Raw genomic sequence first — 19,592 nt, 5'->3', positions numbered from 1 at the left:
GGTGTATGATCACTATACCGCGGTTAACGGCTGTATCCGGGCACTCGTGCCTAAGAACAGCCCTTAGCTGTGGAATACTGGCCATATACCACACCCCCTCGGACCTTACTGCTTAATAAGAACACACACACACACACACCAAGAGAGGCGTAGGAGCCGGGTGGCAGAGCGGAGGCAGCGCTGAAGGGGGCCGGCGAGGAGGGCACGGGAGTCATCCTGGTCTTGGCACAAGCGGTGGCGGCAGCGTTCACGTCCACGTCGCTACGGGAACGCTGTAGAGAGCCCGGGGTGGAGGGACCTCTGGAGGAAGCCACTTTTGCTTCGGGGAGAGGAGTGAAGGGAAGAGAGGGAGGGAGGAGAGGAAACGGAGAGGGAGGAGAGAGGAACAATGGTTATCAGCCAAGCTCTCTACCCGAACGCATTTCGTATAGAGAGAGGAAAGAGAGGGCGAGAAAAGCTATAAACCAAACTCCCGTTTCAAGTTGGAATGTCACGTGCACAAGTACAGTGAAATGCCTTTCTTGCAAACTCTAAACCCAACAATGACGTGATCAATATCAATGTAGCACCACAAATAACACAAGGTAGAACCAAAACCCACAGGAAATACAAATAAGAAGAACCCCAGAAAGTAAGACACTACATACAGGGTCAGTTCCAATACTATCTTTACAACGTGCAGGGATTCTGGATACATTACAGACAGTAGATATCACGGACATTGTTGCTGTGCTTGAAAAATCATGATCGACATCTTTATGAAAAATATATCTTCTGGTCTCTGATTATATCCAGAGCTGTGGATCATTTAACTGATAGAAGAGACCTGAGATATTTTCTCCAGTCTGTGGTAGTAACGTCTGTGGTAGTAACGTCTGTGGTAGTAACGTCTGTGGTAGTAACGTCTGTGGTAGTAACGTCAGCGGTAGTAATGTCAGCGGTAGCAATGTCAGCGGTAGTAATGTCAGCGGTAGTAACGTCAGCGGTAGTAACGTCAGCGGTAGTAACGTCAGCGGTAGTAACGTGTAGTAACGTCAGCGGTAGTAATGTCAGCGGTAGTAACGTCAGCGGTAGTAATGTCAGCGGTAGTAACGTCAGCGGTAGTAACATCAGCGGTAGTAACGTGTAGTAACGTCAGCGGTAGTAACGTCAGCGGTAGTAACATAAGCGGTAGTAACGTGTAGTAACGTCAGCGGTAGTAATGTCAGCGGTAGTAACGTCAGCGGTAGTAACGTCAGCGGTAGTAACGTCAGCGGTAGTAACGTCAGCGGTAGTAACGTCAGCGGTAGTAACGTCAACGGTAGTAATGTCAGCGGTAGTAACGTCAGCGGTAGTAACGTCAGCGGTAGTAACGTCAGCGGTAGTAACGTCAGCGGTAGTAACATCAGCGGTAGTAACGTGTAGTAACGTCAGCGGTACTAATGTCAGCGGTAGTAATGTCTGTGGTAGTAACGTCAGCGGTACTAACGTCAGCGGTAGTAATGTCAGCGGTAGTAACGTCAGCGGTAGTAACGTCAGCGGTAGTAATGTCAGCGGTACTAACGTCAGCAGTAGTAATGTCAGCGGTAGTAATGTCAGCGGTAGTAACGTTAGCGGTAGTAACGTCAGTGGTAGTAATGTCAGCGGTAGTAATGTCAGCGGTAGTAACGTCAGCGGTAGTAACATCAGTGGTAGTAACGTGTAGTAACGTCAGCGGTAGTAATGTCAGCGGTAGTAACGTCAGCGGTAGTAATGTCAGCAGTAGTAATGTCAGCGGTAGTAACGTCAGCGGTAGTAATGTCAGCGGTACTAACGTCAGCAGTAGTAATGTCAGCAGTAGTAATGTCAGCGGTAGTAATGTCAGCGGTAGTAATGTCAGCGGTAGTAATGTCAGCGGTAGTAATGTCAGCGGTAGTAACGTCAGCGGTAGTAACGTCAGCGGTAGTAACGTCAGCGGTAGTAACGTCAGCGGTAGTAACGTCAGCGGTAGTAATGTCAGCGGTAGTAATGTCAGCGGTAGTAACGTCAGCGGTACTAACGTCAGCGGTACTAACGTCAGCGGTACTAACGTCAGCGGTAGTAATGTCAGCGGTAGTAATGTCAGCGGTAGTAATGTCTGTGGTAGTAACGTCAGCGGTACTAACGTCAGCGGTATTATTCGTCAGCGGTAGTAATGTCAGCGGTAGTAATGTCAGCGGTAGTAATGTCAGCGGTAGTAACGTCAGCGGTAGTAACGTCAGCGGTAGTAACGTCAGCGGTAGTAACGTCAGCGGTAGTAATGTCAGCGGTAGTAACGTCAGCGGTAGTAATGTCAGCAGTAGTAATGTCAGCGGTAGTAATGTCAGCGGTACTAACGCCAGCGGTAGTAATGTCAGCGGTAGTAATGTCAGCGGTAGTAACGTCAGCGGTACTAACGTCAGCGGTACTAACGTCAGCGGTAGTAATGTCAGCGGTAGTAATGTTAGCGGTAGTAATGTCAGCGGTAGTAATGCCAGCGGTAGTAATGTCAGCGGTAGTAACGTCAGCGGTAGTAATGTCAGCGGTAGTAACGTCTGTGGTAGTAACATCAGCGGTAGTAACGTCTGTGGTAGGAACGTCTGTGGTAGTAACGTCTGTGGTAGTAACGTCAGCGGTAGTAACGTGTAGTAACGTCAGCGGTAGTAATGTCAGCGGTAGTAACGTCTGTGGTAGTAACGTCAGCGGTAGTAACGTCTGTGGTAGTAACGTCTGAGGTAGTAACGTCAGCGGTAGTAACGTCAGCGGTAGTAATGTCAGCGGTAGTAATGTCAGCGGTAGTAAGGTCAGCGGTAGTAATGTCAGCGGTAGTAATGTCAGCGGTAGTAATGTCAGCGGTAGTAACGTCAGCGGTAGTAACGTCAGCGGTAGTAACGTCAGCGGTAGTAATGTCTGTGGTAGTAACGTCAGCGGTAGTAACGTCAGCGGTAGTAACGTCAGCGGTACTAACGTCAGCGATAGTAATGTCAGTGATGTAATGACAGTGATGTAATGACAGTGATGTAATAACAGTGATATAATGACAGTCCTTACTCCTGGTCACAGTGTTTCCCATGGAGCTCTTGGCAGACTGAGGGCGGCTGTGGAGACAGACAGAGAGATAAACAGTGATTAACCTGACTGACTAAGATCAATACTCCTTCAATACTACTACTTCTCAGATCACAGACAGAGAGGGAGAGAGAAACTGAGACAGAGCACTACGAGAGGGAGAGAGAGAGACAGAGCACTATGAGAGAGAGAGAGAGAGAGAGACAGAGCACTATGAGAGAGAGAGAGAGAGAGAGAGAGACAGAGCACTACGAGAGAGAGAGAGAGAGACAGAGCACTATGAGAGAGAGAGAGCGAGAGAGAGAGAGAGAGAGAGAGACAGAGCACTATGAGAGAGAGAGAGAGAGAGAGACAGAGCACTACGAGAGAGAGAGAGAGAGACAGAGCACTATGAGAGAGAGAGAGAGAGAGAGAGAGAGAGAGAGAGAGAGAGACAGAGCACTACGAGAGAGAGAGAGAGAGACAGAGCACTACGAGAGAGAGAGAGAGAGAGAGAGAGAGAGAGAGAGAGAGAGACAGAGCACTACAAGAGAGAGAGAGAGACAGAGCACTAGCCAAGTAAGAGACATGGAGAGAAAGAAAGACAGAGAGTGCCAAGTAAGAGAGACATGGAGAGAAGGACGGAGACAGGGAGACAGAGGGCGAGAAGGAAAGAACGGGTGGAGTGTCTCACTTGAGGCTCTCCTGTGAGGAGGAGGAGGAGCGGTCTGAGGCAGGGAGGGACAGGATGCTGTCAGAACTCTTCATGTGGGACTGGAGAGCCTTCTGATAGGACGACTCTAGAGCCTGGAACAGCTGCTCCGCCTCCCGGCTGAAGTGGCCGTGGAACGTCCAGTAGCACCTGCACAACACGACAGAGAGAACAGAGGCCCAGAAACAGTGACACAGCCTGTCGTCAACGGGGCAATGTTTCAGGTTGGCAGATAAAACATCAAATGCGGAGGAAAAGTTGTTACCGTGACGACATGCGATGTTGGTGAACTCATATTTTCAAATAGGAACATGGTTAATGCATGTCCGACATAGTGTGAGAGTGACTTACTTCCTGGCCACTGATCTGGCCTCGGAGTCTGCATCATGGACTCCTTTCTTGATGGTCTCTGTCAGAACAGCTACATTCCTGTGAGGGATCAAGAAGAGTAGGAACACCAGCTTCATTCTCTCTGCCTGTAGCATCCCAACACCCTCCTCTCCACCAAAACCACCACAGCATAAAAAGCTACGGTTACGTCCCAAATGTCAACGCTATTCCCTATATAGCGCACTGCTTTTGACCAGAGCCCTATGGCACCCTATTCCCTTTATAGTGCACTGCTTTCGACCAGGGCCCATAGGGCTCTGGTCAAAAGTAGTGCCCATGGGGCCTAGTCGAAAGCAGTGCACTATATAGGGAATACGGTGCCATTTGGGACGCAGAGTAAATCAATGAGAAGGCGACAAGAGCGCTCCCCTGACATCCCAGTCAGAGATTTGGTTTCACCACAATGACGAAGCACAGTGTGCTTTTATGGGATAGATATCCCTCCCTGGCATTGCCATGGAAACTGCTGAGATGAGGAGCCACTCACTGACAACAACGTAGTTTCATGTTACCTGGACGGGCTCATCACAAACTCACTGGGCAGTGGCTAGAACAAAAGGTTTACAGTACAGTAGCTACCTACAACACGGCAATACAACATTGAGTTGTTGAGGAGGGGGGACAACTCTAAGTATGAGTTCATAGGCCTGTCTAGTAGCAGCCATTTAAGCGAACCTCTCTAGAGAGCTGGTCTGCCACTCCTGCAGCAGGAGGTCCAAGAACTCAAAACTGCGCCTGGGAATAGAACAAGAAGACAGTCAGGGAAAACAAGCAGGCGCTCATGCTAGAGTGTGATTAGGGATAAGTCTTTGAGGCAATTTGTTTGTTTACCTTCTCACGGCCACAGATTTGGACTGGCAGCTGCCGGTCACGATAGGAATGAGACGAGGGTAGTGTGTATGCTGGAAGACAGAGAGAAGACGGAAATATAGTCATCCTCGTGTCACTGGTCCAGTTTTATACCCATTCAGTTACTAGCTGCTCTATTACAGATTGAGTGAGGAACACACGAGGCATCTTTGGAGAACAATCGCAAGCAACGACCAACAATGGACGCCCACATCGGAATGCAGTGGAATGTCGTTTGCAGCCCTCGGGTAGGAAAAATGTGAGTTAGTGTTCTAAACAAAGAAAGGCCAGCCACTCGGCCATTTTGTCTGACTGACGCTCAACTCAACTGAACCACCCAGCTCAATTCAAACTCAACTCAGTTCAACTGGTGGGACTAATAAACAACAAGATAACACATGTAAAAAATAAACTGTGTCTGTAGAATGTACACACATATGTGGCAAATAGAAATCAAACTGGATGGACATCAGAAATAGATGGGAGAGGTGGAGGTTAGAGGAAGGCCATCAGAAATAGATGGGAGAGGTGGAGGTTAGAGGAAGGACATCAGAAATAGATGGGAGAGGTGGAGGTTAGAGGAAGGACATCAGAAATAGATGGGAGAGGTGGAGGTTAGAGGAAGGCCATCAGAAATAGATGGGAGAGGTGGAGGTTAGAGGAAGGCCATCAGAAATAGATGGGAGAGGTGGAGGTTAGAGGAAGGACATCAGAAATAGATGGGAGAGGTGGAGGTTAGAGGAAGGACATCAGAAATAGATGGGAGAGGTGGAGGTTAGAGGAAGGACATCAGAAATAGATGGGAGAGGTGGAGGTTAGAGGAATATTTGTTTGTATGTATATGTCTGTGTATATGTATATGTATATGTATATGTATATATATATATATATATATATATATATATATATATATATATATATATATATATATATATATATATATATATATATATATATATATATATATATATATAGAGTGCCTTGCGAAAGTATTCGGCCCCCTTGAACTTTGCGACCATTTGTCACATTTCAGGCTTCAAACATAAAGATATAAAACTGTATTATTTTGTGAAGAATCAACAACAAGTGGGACACAATCATGAAGTGGAACGACATTTATTGGATATTTCAAACTTTTTTAACAAATCAAAAACTGAAAAATTGGGCGTGCAAAATTATTCAGCCCCTTTACTTTCAGTGCAGCAAACTCTCTCCAGAAGTTCAGTGAGGATCTCTGAATGATCCAATGTTGACCTAAATGACTAATGATGATAAATACAATCCACCTGTGTGTAATCAAGTCTCCGTATAAATGCACCTGCACTGTGATAGTCTCAGAGGTCCGTTAAAAGCGCAGAGAGCATCATGAAGAACAAGGAACACACCAGGCAGGTCCGAGATACTGTTGTGAAGAAGTTTAAAGCCGGATTTGGATACAAAAAGATTTCCCAAGCTTTAAACATCCCAAGGAGCACTGTGCAAGCGATAATATTAAAATGGAAGGAGTATCAGACCACTGCAAATCTACCAAGACCTGGCCATCCCTCTAAACTTTCAGCTCATACAAGGAGAAGACTGATCAGAGATGCAGCCAAGAGGCCCATGATCACTCTGGATGAACTGCAGAGATCTACAGCTGAGGTGGGAGACTCTGTCCATAGGACAACAATCAGTCGTATATTGCACAAATCTGGCCTTTATGGAAGAGTGGCAAGAAGAAAGCCATTTCTTTAAGATATCCATAAAAAGTGTTGTTTAAAGTATGCCACAAGCCACCTGGGAGACACACCAAACATGTGGAAGAAGGTGCTCTGGTCAGATGAAACCAAAATTTAACTTTTTGGCAACAATGCAAAACGTTATGTTTGGCATAAAAGCAACACAGCTCACACCATCCCCACTGTCAAACATGGTGGTGGCAGCATCATGGTTTGGGCCTGCTTTTCTTCAGCAGGGACAGGGAAGATGGTTAAAATTGATGGGAAGATGGATGGAGCCAAATACAGGACCATTCTGGAAGAGAACCTGATGGAGTCTGCAAAAGACCTGAGACTGGGACGGAGATTTGTCTTCCAACAAGACAATGATCCAAAACATAAAGCAAAATCTACAATGGAATGGTTCAATAATAAACATATCCAGGTGTTAGAATGGCCAAGTCAAAGTCCAGACCTGAATCCAATCGAGAATCTGTGGAAAGAACTGAAAACTGCTGTTCACAAATGCTCGAGCTCGAGCTGTTTTGCAAGGATGAATGGGAAAAAATGTCAGTCTCTCGATGTGCAAAACTGATAAGAGACATACCCCAAGCGACTTACAGCTGTAATCGCAGCAAAAGGTGGCGCTACAAAGTATTAACTTAAGGGGGCTGAATAATTTTGCACGCCCAATTTTTCAGTTTTTGATTTGTTAAAAAAGTTTGAAATATCCAATAAATGTCGTTCCACTTCATGATTGTGTCCCACTTGTTGTTGATTCTTCACAAAAAAATACAGTTTTATATCTTTATGTTTGAAGCCTGAAATGTGGCAAAAGGTCGCAAAGTTCGAGGGGGCCGAATACTTTCGCAAGGCACTGTATATATATACACACACACTTATCCAAATTGGAAATGATGCACACAATTACATTGATGGAAGCTTCAATCTATCTGCACAATTAAAGCTGATCTACCCCCTAAGAAATATATATATATAATTCTAATTATACTCTACTTATTTCAAATGTAAATAACTTCACTCACTCTGATGATGAGTCGTATGACAGCGATTCCGGATGTGGCCATGACCTTGGCCGAGTTAGAGACCAGGGTTAGGAGAGTGGGCATGATGGACTCAGCACAATGATCAAACCTGTTCCCCAGGATGTAGGACAGGTGGCTGCGGGATAGAGGGACCGTATGGACACGGAGACAAGTTATAATGAATGCTATCTTATTTTCTACTGATGGGGCTGTACAATAAAGTGTGTGTGTTATTAGTTTGTATGACGTAATAACAGTATGGCTTCGGTAACGTTAAATAAAGCTCTGTTTGATTTGAATTGAAACCGTGAGTAAGAGGATAGGACCGGAGGGCTCCTTACCCCAGAGTGATACAAGCCTCTCTGACCACCTGAGAGCGCAGGTCTTTAGAGGACATCTTGAAGGCTGCCTCCGTGAGACGCAGCTGCTGGGAGAAACCGTCAAACTCCACCGCTCCCGCCAGGAGCAGAGAACGCATCTTCTTCAACTAGAGAAGACGAAGACGCAGCGAAAACCAGCAAGCCGTCAATCGACGTCACACTTCCAATCAAATGATAGACGTGGCTGCTTCATAGAAACAGCCACTTAATGGTCAGTGGCTACAATCCAAAATCCGCACTCAGAATGCATGGCCAATACATGGCGTCAAATGGTACGCTAGCGTGGATACTGGAAGGCAGCCAGTGTGATGAAGTCATCTGGAGGTGAGGGCCGATTGGTTGGTCGTCTCTTACCGCAGTGACTCTGTGCTCCCAGTCTCGTTTGTCGTCAGCCAGCACCTCCCTGATCTTGGTCATGGCGTCCTCCATTTCCCTGTTAGAGAAAAGCTGAGAGGAGGAGAGAAGAAGAATCACTGAAGAGGAAGCACATTCCTAATGGGTTTAATATACGACTTGTCACATAGGGCCTGTTTCACGTGCCCAAGCGAGAATAGCGAGGAACGAGTTTTGATATTGTTATGAGAGCGAAACACGTACTTGCATAGCGGGCACTTCCTCGAAGGCACGGATGAAGTCCTCCTCATCCACAGCCCCTGCAGCAGCCGCACTAGGACCATCTCTCCCTGATTTAAGCAGAGGAGCACCAGGTCGAATTGTTAACTTTACCAGGAAGCTATTCTAGTGAGCTACTATTCACACAAACATGAATCTATTATTCACACAAATATGAATCTTGGATTGGCTGCAGCCTTATGGGATTCACGCAGGGCATATCACGCTCAATTCTCAATATCCCATGTTTCTATCAATCTGTATTCTGTTTCTCTCTGTGTTCTGGTTCCATTACATCATCACATAATCCTCACCATCTGCACTGTCCCAAGGGTACAGATAGACACTAGACAGCTCCACAGTGAATTATCTTCCATACAAATCCTGGACAGAGGTCATTATTCAGGGCTCTGCGCTGACCTTTTCTTTTTACAAGGAGCACGCATAAGTTGAAAAATGTAGGCCCACACAAAGAAATTTAGGAGCACAATGAAAAGTACTTGAGATATTCATTTTTCTAGGTGCACTGGTGCTCCTAAATTATAATTCAATGTGCATATGTGAGTAAAATGCTCGCACTGCTGAGCCCTGTTATTACCCATTGCCAAATAAAGGCTTATCTAGATAATCCAGTCATCATAATGTCCAAAAAGCATAAGAAATGCACACACACACACACACACAGACAGACGCACACAGAGACACACAAGGATTCTTCAGGAAGCAAATGAACGGAATACTGTGGTAGGAGTATTCTCGCCGTTCCATCACCAACACGATCTCTGCTGGTGCGAACAGGAATGGGCGTCTCACCTGTTGATTTGGTGCTGGAAGCAGAGCTGGGCCTACGGAACGACCCCATGCTCACTGTCTTCTTCCCTGACGACGGGCCCTTAGAAGAGGAGGACCGCCCCCCGTCCACCGAATCATCATCTTCAAAGTTCTTATCTGGGAGGGAAGGCAAAACAGAGAATTCAAGTTATTTCCACTCTGGCACAATTTGAATGCTGACTGTACTGAACAAACAAAGAATGTTTTATATCAGTGCCGTGTGCTCAATCCCACCCCCTCCTACAACAATAACACATTTCAACAGCAGCATGCATGACCTTTTGGCATGACCTTTACACAAACACACAAACATTGGGGGGAGGGGTCATCGGAGTACATTCTGTAGTCAAATGTCTAGGTCTGATTCCGGTAACCGGTGGTTGCGCCCTCATGCTGTGGAGGTGAAGTCACTACCCCCCCCCCCCCCCCCCCGAAACAGTGGTGAACTGAACATGTCAGTCCCGGTCAGTCGGCCCGGAGGGAGTAGAGTCATCTGCCGGGCCAGCAATCGATGAAACACAACCCCATGCATTATTCAGAGGTCCACACAACGCAGGGGCAGCACACCAACGCATCCCGTCAGTTATGTGTAGTCTACCTCACATTGTTCCTCTCCCCATTGCAATATTAAAATGAGGTACACTGTCCATATCACAACGAGGTGAACGTCTAATTAACCAGCCTGGTATAAAACCCAGCTCTGAGCATACCGCTGTCATCAATACCAGTTGTGATGAGGGTAGCTCATAAAATCCAGACATTGTTACTGATAGCCTTCAGAATGTCTGAGCCATCAGACTTCATAGCGTGTACTCTGTACCCAGCTGTCCTCTCCTGTCTGTCACTGTTCAACTGTCTGTCCACAATCTCTCAATCTTCATCTTAGTGACAGGTGACTCCCTCAACACTGTTGACCTGACCCACATTCCTCCATGGCGCTCATTAATATTAATACAACGGGTCTCTCCTCCACCTCCACCCCCCACCACGTGTCAAGAAGAAAGAGAAGCAGAGCTTACAGGCACAGATCCTCCTGCAGACAAGTTTCCTCAGCATGTCGCCAGACAGTCCAGTCCAGACCCCCTCCTCATAGTCTCCAGTCTCCACAGGTCTCCCAGCTAGCTCCCTCGCTGCAGGCAGCTAGCAAATGACAGCTACACTCTCCCCTCTCTGGTGCGTGAGCACCCGTGGCTCAGGCTTTGCTGCCCTCCTGCTGCACAGTTCACACTCTCTCCCACTAACACACAAGCGCTTGCTGTGCTGTGATTCTAGGTGCCACCCCCTACTGAGCACAGTGAGCCGGCCCGTAGAGCAGTGACGACAGAGAAAGCAGATGGGCAGCTCCACCTCCCACAGGGGGGAGGGGGGAGGGGGGGGGGGAGAGGCAAGGACACACCCTCTCTATCACCATGATATGACACCCAGCCTGGGAGTGGGAGGAGCCAGACAGAAACTGATGAGCCATGAATTCAATCTTAACAGGTCAGTGAGCCAAGCGCCATCACCGGAGAGTGAGAGACATGAGGGAATATCACACTCCATCTACAGGCTGTTATTCTCTGTCCTTCAAGATCATTTTCCTTAACAGATTTTGTCAGCACAGACAGCGGAGCAAAATGCAGGGAAATTCACGGCTGAAGGATGGGCTGAATGCAAATGCTAGAGTATAGTTTAGGTTCAGGATTTGCATTGTAAATAAAGACTGCGTTTTTTTCTGGATTAAAAAAACGGGCCTTAGTTGGTAGGTGTGGCCATGGGAGTGGCCAATGGTTCGGTCACAGTCCAAACAACTTCAGATGCTGTTTTAAAGCAAATTTCCAGACATTTATTTGCTATCTGAGTGACTCAAACGTTATAACAAAATCAATGGGGGCCCCATGCCATGACAAAAATACTCCTGTTTGTATCTTTTGGGGAATTTTTTATTTTCCTTGACTGTCTAGCTTTAATTTTGGTGATTGTTCATTTTTATTCCTTTAAGTTTACATTGAAAACGTTTTTCCATCCGAAAAAACACTTAGGAGCCCCGCCTAATACTTTTCTATGCAGAAAAACCCTGGACTCTGTGTGAGCAAGGGCAGTACAACTTGTCTGAATGCAAAACACCCTGTCTCGTTAAAGAACATAGGTTATGTGTCTAAAATAGTTGTCTATGGTTCCAGGTCAATATGCATGAGTGCATCCTAAAAGAATACAACAAAATCAGCAATGAATCATAAGCACATGAGACCTGCTGTATAACGCAGTAATGTCACACAAACCAGACGTTCCCTAATTCATCCCCTAGATGGCAGTGCCCCCTGATAAACGCACCAGTTGTTGTCTGAGAAGAGAGCAACAACAGCTTCAACCTGAAAGTGATACTGTGGAATTCAACCTACAGTACCTCTGAGGAAAAGCCTCCATTAACCTCCACGGTACCTGAGGACACCTACTATCAACACACAGCTAGCTCTTCCTCTTCACCATCCGATACCTTGAACACAAACCAGCCATTTTCTCACCGGGGAACGAGCTAGTCGAGCACCGGACAACACAGGAGCAGCACAATTCAGCAGCCCCATTCGTTTCAAGCATGAACGCAATTCCTGCAAGAAAATCCATACATTTCAGGAGTCATTTCTCACAATCAACGAGACAAATAGGAGTGAAACGAAGACAGCATCAAAACAATTCATCCGGTGTGGCCTGAATGAATGAATGTTGAAGAGGCCTACATGTGCACATAACCAATCCCATGCATACGGGCACTCTCTTCACTCTGGTTAGATCTCCATTATCATGAAAGAAAAGCAATGTAAATTACAATTTTCATTATTTATTTTTTTATAAAGTTAGAGTGGAAGAGGTGAACAAATTGTTGCTGGCCATTAATAATGAGAAACCACTTGGTATTGACAATTTAGATGGAAAACTACTGAGGATGGTAGCGGGAATATGTTGCAGATCCTATTTCTCATATCTTCAATCTGAGCTTGAAGAAACATTTTTTCCCTCAGACCCGGAGGAAAGCTAAAGTCATTCTTCTTCCCAAGAATGGTAAACCACCCTTTCCTGGTTTTAACAGCAGACCAATTTCATTGTTGACCATAATCTGTTAGTGGTTAAAAAGTGTGTGTTATGGCTTTACACCCTCAGCTTTTGATCAAGGATATGGCAATCTAATAGAACAGAGGGTTTTTTCAATGGAAGCCTCTCTAATCTAATACATGTAAACTGTGGAATTCTGCAAGGGAGCTGTCTTGGCCTGTTACTGTTTTCTATTTTTACTAATGATTTACCACTAGTTCTGAATATATCTAAGAGCATAGTATTTCAGTTCAAATCATTCCTTAAGCTCTAGATCAGGGGAGCCACTTGAAAAATATGAAACGTCACGAGCTACAAAAATGTTTCTGGCGTTCAAATAGAAACATTCTTCTCTTTTCCTCTCCCCTGCAACTCTTCCCTGTTCCTTACTCTACAAGAGAAAGTAGCGGACTGTTTTCTGACAATATACCTGGTAAAATAATGGTTAATAAACAACTCTTAAGGGGGGCTCTATAAAATGGGATTTTTTTTATTTGTGTTCTTCCTGGTTTTAGATTATAATTTTTTTTTCACTCTCAAAAATTACAAGTGTTCATAGAGAAACAATGGAATTGGATGTTCTGAGTCAATGTCATTGGTTAAATCACATCAGAAGGCAATTTTTCTTTAGGTCTGGAAGAAAACAAAATAAATATTTTCCCTTTAATTGCACATCTAGCGAGTGACATGTGCCGGTCTAGTGATGGTTCTGCACTGCTGCTTTTAATTTCATAAATAATAGAAAATAACAAATAACAGATACAAATGATATACTTCCTCGTGATATACTTCTGCCAGGTAAGCCTACTTTGCATATAACATTTAATTGAGATAGTGTTGGGGAAAGCATTTCTGTCAACCCACAAGACGGTCATCACACCAACTGGATACACACGGAGTGATAGACAAATGCACCACACAGACAGATGGGCAATATTGCTGGACCTTAATTGGTCGATAGTGGCTAACCAGGGGTGGGATAAATGTCAATGTTGCGTTGATTAGATAGTAGCTGGGAGCTTGCGCTGTCTGACACTTGCGAGATTTGTTAAATGACAGGTTGCAGTGAAACACATGAAAATTGCATGTACTTTCAGAATTGCTACTCATAGGTGGCCTGGAGATCATCCTGTCGGAGATCTTTCTGTAGACCTAAGCTGGATCTGGTTATGAAAGATGTGGCTATAGGACAAGTTGAGAAAACTAAACTTCTCCGTGTCACCAGGCCACGCACTAAACCTTAGCTAAGCCTTTACGGGTGGTAGACTAACACGGTAGACTAACACGGTAGACTAACACAGTAGACTAACACGGTAGACTAACACAGTAGACTAACACGGTAGACTAACACGTCAAATGTTTGGTTTGGTTCATTTCTATGCACTAGACAAGGCGAATGAGGTAGATGAAGCCCTTCTGACAGTAATGACAACTCTGTTCAATTTATTGAACAGAGTGAAGGGACGGAGCTCTTAAAAAGTCCACACATGTCGCTAATTTGAAGGATTCGATTGAAAGGCTGGCTGGAGAAAACTCCAACACGGTTGCTGAAGGTGAAGGATTAAATTTAAGCCTTGAACGGGGAGGAAACGCCATCTGTAGCTCATTTAAGAGCTGAACGGCACAGTTGCTGGGGTGACAAACTGTGGTCGAAGCCTTGGCTGGAAGAATTGTAGCATCTCCATTGCCGTTTTCGGTGCAATTGCATTCAGTAGAATCTATGAATCACGTTATCATTATGAATAGTATTGACTTCAAAACGGGTTCCTAATGTTGTGAGATTCTCGCCAGTGTTTGCAGAACAACTGGTCCTGAGAGATTAGGATCAGGACCTGCAATTGTAACAGTAAGAAACTGTAACAAAATGAATGAATGCAGCGTAGCCATTATTATTGCATGGATTGCTAAGGCATAACAATATGAAAGTGTGTGTATTCTTATTTTAAATGTATGTACTTCATGTCTATTAATGCTATGTATTGTAATGTTGTTATGTATTTGAATTGACAACAAGGAAGTGATGAGGAAGTAGACAGAAGTAACATTCAGTCCTCCTCTCTTTCTTCTGACCAAGACATGTGTCCAAGTTCTCCAAAGGGGAGGAATATGAGCTAAATGAACCAGGCCTAATTTGCCTTGTATCTAACATCATCTTCGTATAATGTTTCAACAATGTCAAACACAGTAACATAAATAGCCCAAACTATTTCCTTTATAAAGGAATGAAAGAAAGAGAAACATCCTGTATGAAATCTCCTGCGGTTCTCACCAACATCGCTTCCTTTCATTTACCTACGGAGGCCACCGGTAAACACCATACGCATAGTCATAACATAGGCTAATAATCCCAAGGCAAACACGACTACAGCAAATCTACCCACGCAGTAGCTATACTTTGTAGAGTGAAAAGAGATCCATACCTTCTCCTGTGGTCATAGCCAGGGCTGTTGATTCCACACACTAAACAGAGCTAAGTAACAGTGAGCAATAAGGACAAACACTGCCGTCTGTCTCTGCTCTATTGTGTCTACCTACTGTACTCCGGGCTACTCCTTCCCCTCCCCTCTAGCTAGGTCTTGTGACCGTACGGACGACAAAATGACACCACTCTCTTCTCCAAAATAAGAGCCTGCGGCAGAGTCCCTTGTGTTGCTGCCTCTTCCTAGGCACTCTACCTTTCCCTTCGCCAGCCCAGATTCAAATTCAGTATTAATTAGTGCACACCATAAATAAAAAATGAAAATGTGTGTTTCTCATTGGACAAATTCAGATGTAATACCTCCCCGTTTCAATCGGGTTGGTACCAAATGAGTAGGACACAGGATTCCAGGGCAGAGAGAGAGGTTCTTTCCACTTGCCTGGACAGTTGACATTCATGAGCTGTCAGCTGCACAGGAGAGGCATCCCTTTGATGTATCTGGTGTGGTAAAGAGGCAAGGCCAAGGCATTGCCTTTATGCCTGGTTAACCTTCAAGCCGCACAGGGGGAGAAAAAACTGTGTCGACAGCAAAGGGTTTTCCCCTTTCTTTGCCCCACTAGGTGACTAGAAAACGGCAATGAGATGTCGGTCGATGACGTCAATGAGGCATTACCATAAAAGAACTAGCATGACACCTTGCTTTGGCCAATTTGCTCAGGTTTGATATGAAGTCGTTCAGCCTGCTAAATGAAAGCAGAGATTACAGCAGCTCCAGTCTAATCTCTACAGGGTGAACTCTTGTGATGAAAGTGAAGCCTCGTGACCACAGCAATTAGAACCTTTATGTCCCAGACTTAACAAGCCTGTGGAGACGAACATGATACGGCCCAAGCAACAAAGGAACACAGCTCCGATATCAGCCGGTCCTGCCACAATACTGCTGCTTCAGGGCAAGGCCCTACTCTGTGCGCAGAATACCAAGAACATGTCCAATAGAGAGCAGCTGAAAGGAGAATCTGACCCCCTGCCTGCAGCCTTGCATTTCTGCAGAGAGACTGCTCAGTGCATACTAACTGTTCTCTTCTGAAAGAGCCTGGACACGGAACTGGTTTCTCCGATGTTGGTTTTCTGTCCAGCTCTGAGTGATCTGAGCCCAGGTTCTGTATCCACAAAGCGTCTGAGAGTAGGAGTGCTGATCTAGGATCAGGTCCCCACCTGTACATACGTCTCATCTTAATTTGACCAGTTTCTCACAGCAGGAAAATAATCCTGCAGCAACAGGAAATGTGAATTATTATGTGCATCATCATTAATAGACACGTTCGTAGGGGTTGATGACCAACTTTAGAAGCCTTTTTAAACCTCAAATACACTACAAGTTGCATTTCATGCTGGGCAGGACAATTCTCTGCAACAGCAGTGATCAAATGAAGATAGCAGCTGTGTATAATTTGATGCATTGTGATCTAAAAGCCAAAAAACTGATCCTAGATCAGCAATCATACTCTGAGATGCTTTATTGATATGGGCCCAGATTGGATAGGAGATCCCCATCAACTCCCTAAGCATAGTCATAATCCCAGTGCGCTGCTTGCACTACACCAGAACGTTTCAATATAACAAAGCTCAATGGAAAGGGAGGAATGTTTCCATGAGTTGTTGGATAGAGGGAACGTACAACCGTGGGAGCAAAGGAAGTACTGTGCTTACCTGAGACAGGGGACAGGATCATGTTCCCCGATCGTTGAACTTCATCAAATTTACTGAAAATGACATTCAACCTGGAAAGACAAAAGACAGTATATTGTTTTAGAGGCATCATCATACATTTATGACGAGGCGCAAGCCTAAAAGCAGAGTCAGGCTCCCTGGTGATAGCAGAGAACTGGGTCATGGGGATTGCACTTCCCACAGAAAGCCTTGGTATCGGAAACACAACAGAGGATGAAGGTACCGTGACTGTGGCAGTCCCTTTTTCCCGAGGTCCATCCGCACCCTCTCCCCAACGTGTCGGTAGATTTCAACAAGACAGTTCATGGCCCCGTCTCGCACCTGTGTGTCAGGAAATAAAACAGGAGACATTTCACACGGCTTCACTCATCGGTCTGCCCACTAACCGCTCGACTCTGCGGACATAATCATTTGTCTGGAATGAACATAAAATGAGATGTAAAAAAGACAGAAATCCTCTCTTGTTGACTAATAGTCAATATAGTTGTGCATATGAAACGGACAACGATAAAAGATGGCTGGCACTATATCCGTACAGGAAGAGAGGTCCATGGACACAGCTTCCTGTTCCCAACAGGAAGTGGGAAAAGCTGTTGAAGTGCGTGATGACCGGAGACAGAGCAAAGCCTTTTGAAAAAGTCTACAAAACAGGCTAATTGCAAGGAATAAACAGACATGAGATATCAGGAAAATACTGAAGTCTGATAAGTTCACATGGAATCTGTAACACTGTTGGTCAACCACCAGAGAGTTCTAAAACACCAATAATGCTGTTGTCAAAGCTAAAATCCAGTTTAACACCACAATGTATACGAAACAAAAATATAAACATGTAAAGTGTTGGTCCCATGTTTCATGAGCTGAAATAAAATATCCCTGAATTTTTCCAAATGCACAAAAAGCATATTTCTCTCAAATTGTGTGCACAAATTTGTTTACATCCCTGTTAATAAAAAGACACGCTAAAATGTGCACTTTTGTCACACAACACAATGCCACAGATGTCTCAAGTTTTTAGAGAGGCGTGCTGACTGCAGGAATGTCCACCAGAGCTATTGCCAGAGAATAAAAAAAAATATTTCTCTACCATAAGCCACCTCAAACATAATTTTAGAGAATTTGACAGTACGTCTAACTGGCCTCACAACCGCAGACCACGTGTAACCACGCCAGCCCAGGAACTCCATATCTGGCTTCTTCACCTGCGGGATCGTCTGAGACCTGCCACCAGGACAGCTGATGAAACTGAGGAGTATTTCTGTCAGTAATAAAGCCCTTTTGTGGGGATAAACTCATTCTGATTGGCTGGGCCTGGCTCCCAAGTGGGTGAGCCTACTGCCTCCCAGGCCCACCCATGGCTGAACCCCTGCCATGTGAAATACATAGATTAGGGCCGAATGAATTTATTTCAATTGACTGATTTTCCTGATATGCACTGTAACTCAGTCAAATTGTTAAAATTGTTCCGTTTATATATTTCTGTTCAGTATAATTGAATAGTCTAAAATAATGTAACTATACCTGGCTTGTAGGGTCTCCTAAAAGATGACATATGTGGGGGACAATTTTGCTGAGGGTCAAGCCTTGAGCTCCATATCTGTAAGGAGAAGAGCATTTTATATATGTTTTAAAGCACACAAAGAATGTGTAAGACAAAACAGATGAAATAGTACGTTTAAACCATTCCTGGCTATTATGAACTTACACATTTAACGTGGCGATAAGGCAAATGCAGACACTCTCCCGGGTCCTGTTGTTCTTGTGTTTGAATCCTCCTAACATTCGGTCCCATACATACTGCAAATAAATACAAATAAAAACATTTATTGTAGTCCGTTAAAAAAAATCTAATGAAACGTTTATTTTCTATACTAACACGTAGGTGAGTCTACAGTACGTGCTGACATTACCTGTGGGTTAGCAGCTTGGTCCATGATCTTTAGTAGAAGAGCTTGGTCCTGGTCTCTGACTTGGTCCTTTGAGTCGCCTAGTCGATCTATCAAACTCGGCAAAACTAACGGGAGGAAGAAGGCAAGGACAAAGATATGAATTTTGTGACAACAACTCAAGGTGACAAGGACACAAGCATTTCGCTACACTCGCATTAACATCTGCTAACCATGTGTATGTGACCAATAAAATTTGATTTGATTTTGACTGAAGAAAACGATGAATCATAAACATTTGTTGGAATGCATACAATTGCCAGAGATAGCTTACCAGTTCCAATCTGTGTCCTAAACCGTTCCTGTTGTCTTGTTACTAAAGCTGAGAGTATGTCCATTCCCAACAAAGCCACCTAAGAATGAAGATCAAAATAAAAAATGTAAATACTAACTAGGCTATTCAACAAAAGCATAAATGTTAGATATTTTGAGAAAGAATACATAACATTAAAAAAAGAATCCTTTGAAATACAAGTTTTGTTGCAAAGGATTGTGGGTAATGTGAAAAATCTTGCTTTTGTTCCCTTTATTACATGTTTAAAAGCAAAGGAAGCCCTCAAACACAAATAATATATATTGTAACAACGTACTGATGCTGCTGTAGGACTACAGTAGAAAATAAAATATTAACCATGTCAGAAACCACTTTGAGATTTGATTAGGTCTTGGCTGGCACCAGGGAAGGTAACTTTCCTTGTCTTGGGGTGGTATGGGACACTCAATGAACGTGTAGTGAGAGTATCCCTGCTAACACCATAATCAACACCTTCGCATCACCTGAGCTTCTTGCTTGGGCTGTGGTGCAATTTTTGGAACCTCAGGGTTTATATTTGTAGAAAGATAACCATTTCCTGCTGTCTTATGTCCCCTAGTGGATAAGTTCACA

General features: G+C 44.6%; 1 protein-coding gene and 1 non-coding gene across 51 annotated transcripts in view; one reads left to right on the top strand and one right to left on the bottom strand.

The window, feature by feature from the left end:
• Window positions 1-19,592, bottom strand: part of LOC110495884 (CLIP-associating protein 1-B) — a 40,543-nt gene that overhangs the window by 17,304 nt on the left and 3,647 nt on the right. For 32 of the 50 annotated variants that reach the window (XM_036952376.2, XM_036952381.2, XM_090208181.1 and 29 more), the window contains exons 3-19: window positions 18,981-19,059; window positions 18,671-18,774; window positions 18,466-18,557; window positions 18,282-18,357; window positions 16,984-17,081; window positions 16,740-16,810; window positions 9,524-9,658; window positions 8,696-8,781; window positions 8,453-8,545; window positions 8,060-8,205; window positions 7,719-7,854; window positions 4,958-5,028; window positions 4,802-4,861; window positions 4,088-4,165; window positions 3,719-3,886; window positions 3,028-3,074; window positions 140-319 (exon numbers count right to left, since the gene is read on the bottom strand). In XM_036952376.2, coding sequence (XP_036808271.1) covers window positions 140-319; window positions 3,028-3,074; window positions 3,719-3,886; window positions 4,088-4,165; window positions 4,802-4,861; window positions 4,958-5,028; window positions 7,719-7,854; window positions 8,060-8,205; window positions 8,453-8,545; window positions 8,696-8,781; window positions 9,524-9,658; window positions 16,740-16,810; window positions 16,984-17,081; window positions 18,282-18,357; window positions 18,466-18,557; window positions 18,671-18,774; window positions 18,981-19,059 — 1,720 coding nt within the window. Of the gene's footprint in view, window positions 1-139; window positions 320-3,027; window positions 3,075-3,718; window positions 3,887-4,087; window positions 4,166-4,801; window positions 4,862-4,957; window positions 5,029-7,718; window positions 7,855-8,059; window positions 8,206-8,452; window positions 8,546-8,695; window positions 8,782-9,523; window positions 9,659-10,560; window positions 10,858-15,030; window positions 15,419-16,739; window positions 16,811-16,983; window positions 17,082-18,281; window positions 18,358-18,465; window positions 18,558-18,670; window positions 18,775-18,980; window positions 19,060-19,592 lie in introns of those variants that run through there. The other 18 variants (XM_090208199.1, XM_090208201.1, XM_090208205.1 and 15 more) reach the window with 4 other exon arrangements.
• LOC118941245 (U4atac minor spliceosomal RNA) lies at window positions 19,394-19,523 on the top strand. The gene has a single exon (XR_005037574.1). It is a non-coding gene; the product is annotated as a U4atac minor spliceosomal RNA (small nuclear RNA).

The sequence above is a fragment of the Oncorhynchus mykiss genome, chromosome 18, assembly GCF_057628025.1.
Source record: "Oncorhynchus mykiss isolate SJ-2025 chromosome 18, ASM5762802v1, whole genome shotgun sequence".
NCBI classification, from domain to species: domain Eukaryota; kingdom Metazoa; phylum Chordata; class Actinopteri; order Salmoniformes; family Salmonidae; genus Oncorhynchus; species Oncorhynchus mykiss.
Note: the sequence above shows the minus strand (reverse complement) of the source record. Positions and strands in the feature narration are given on the sequence as shown.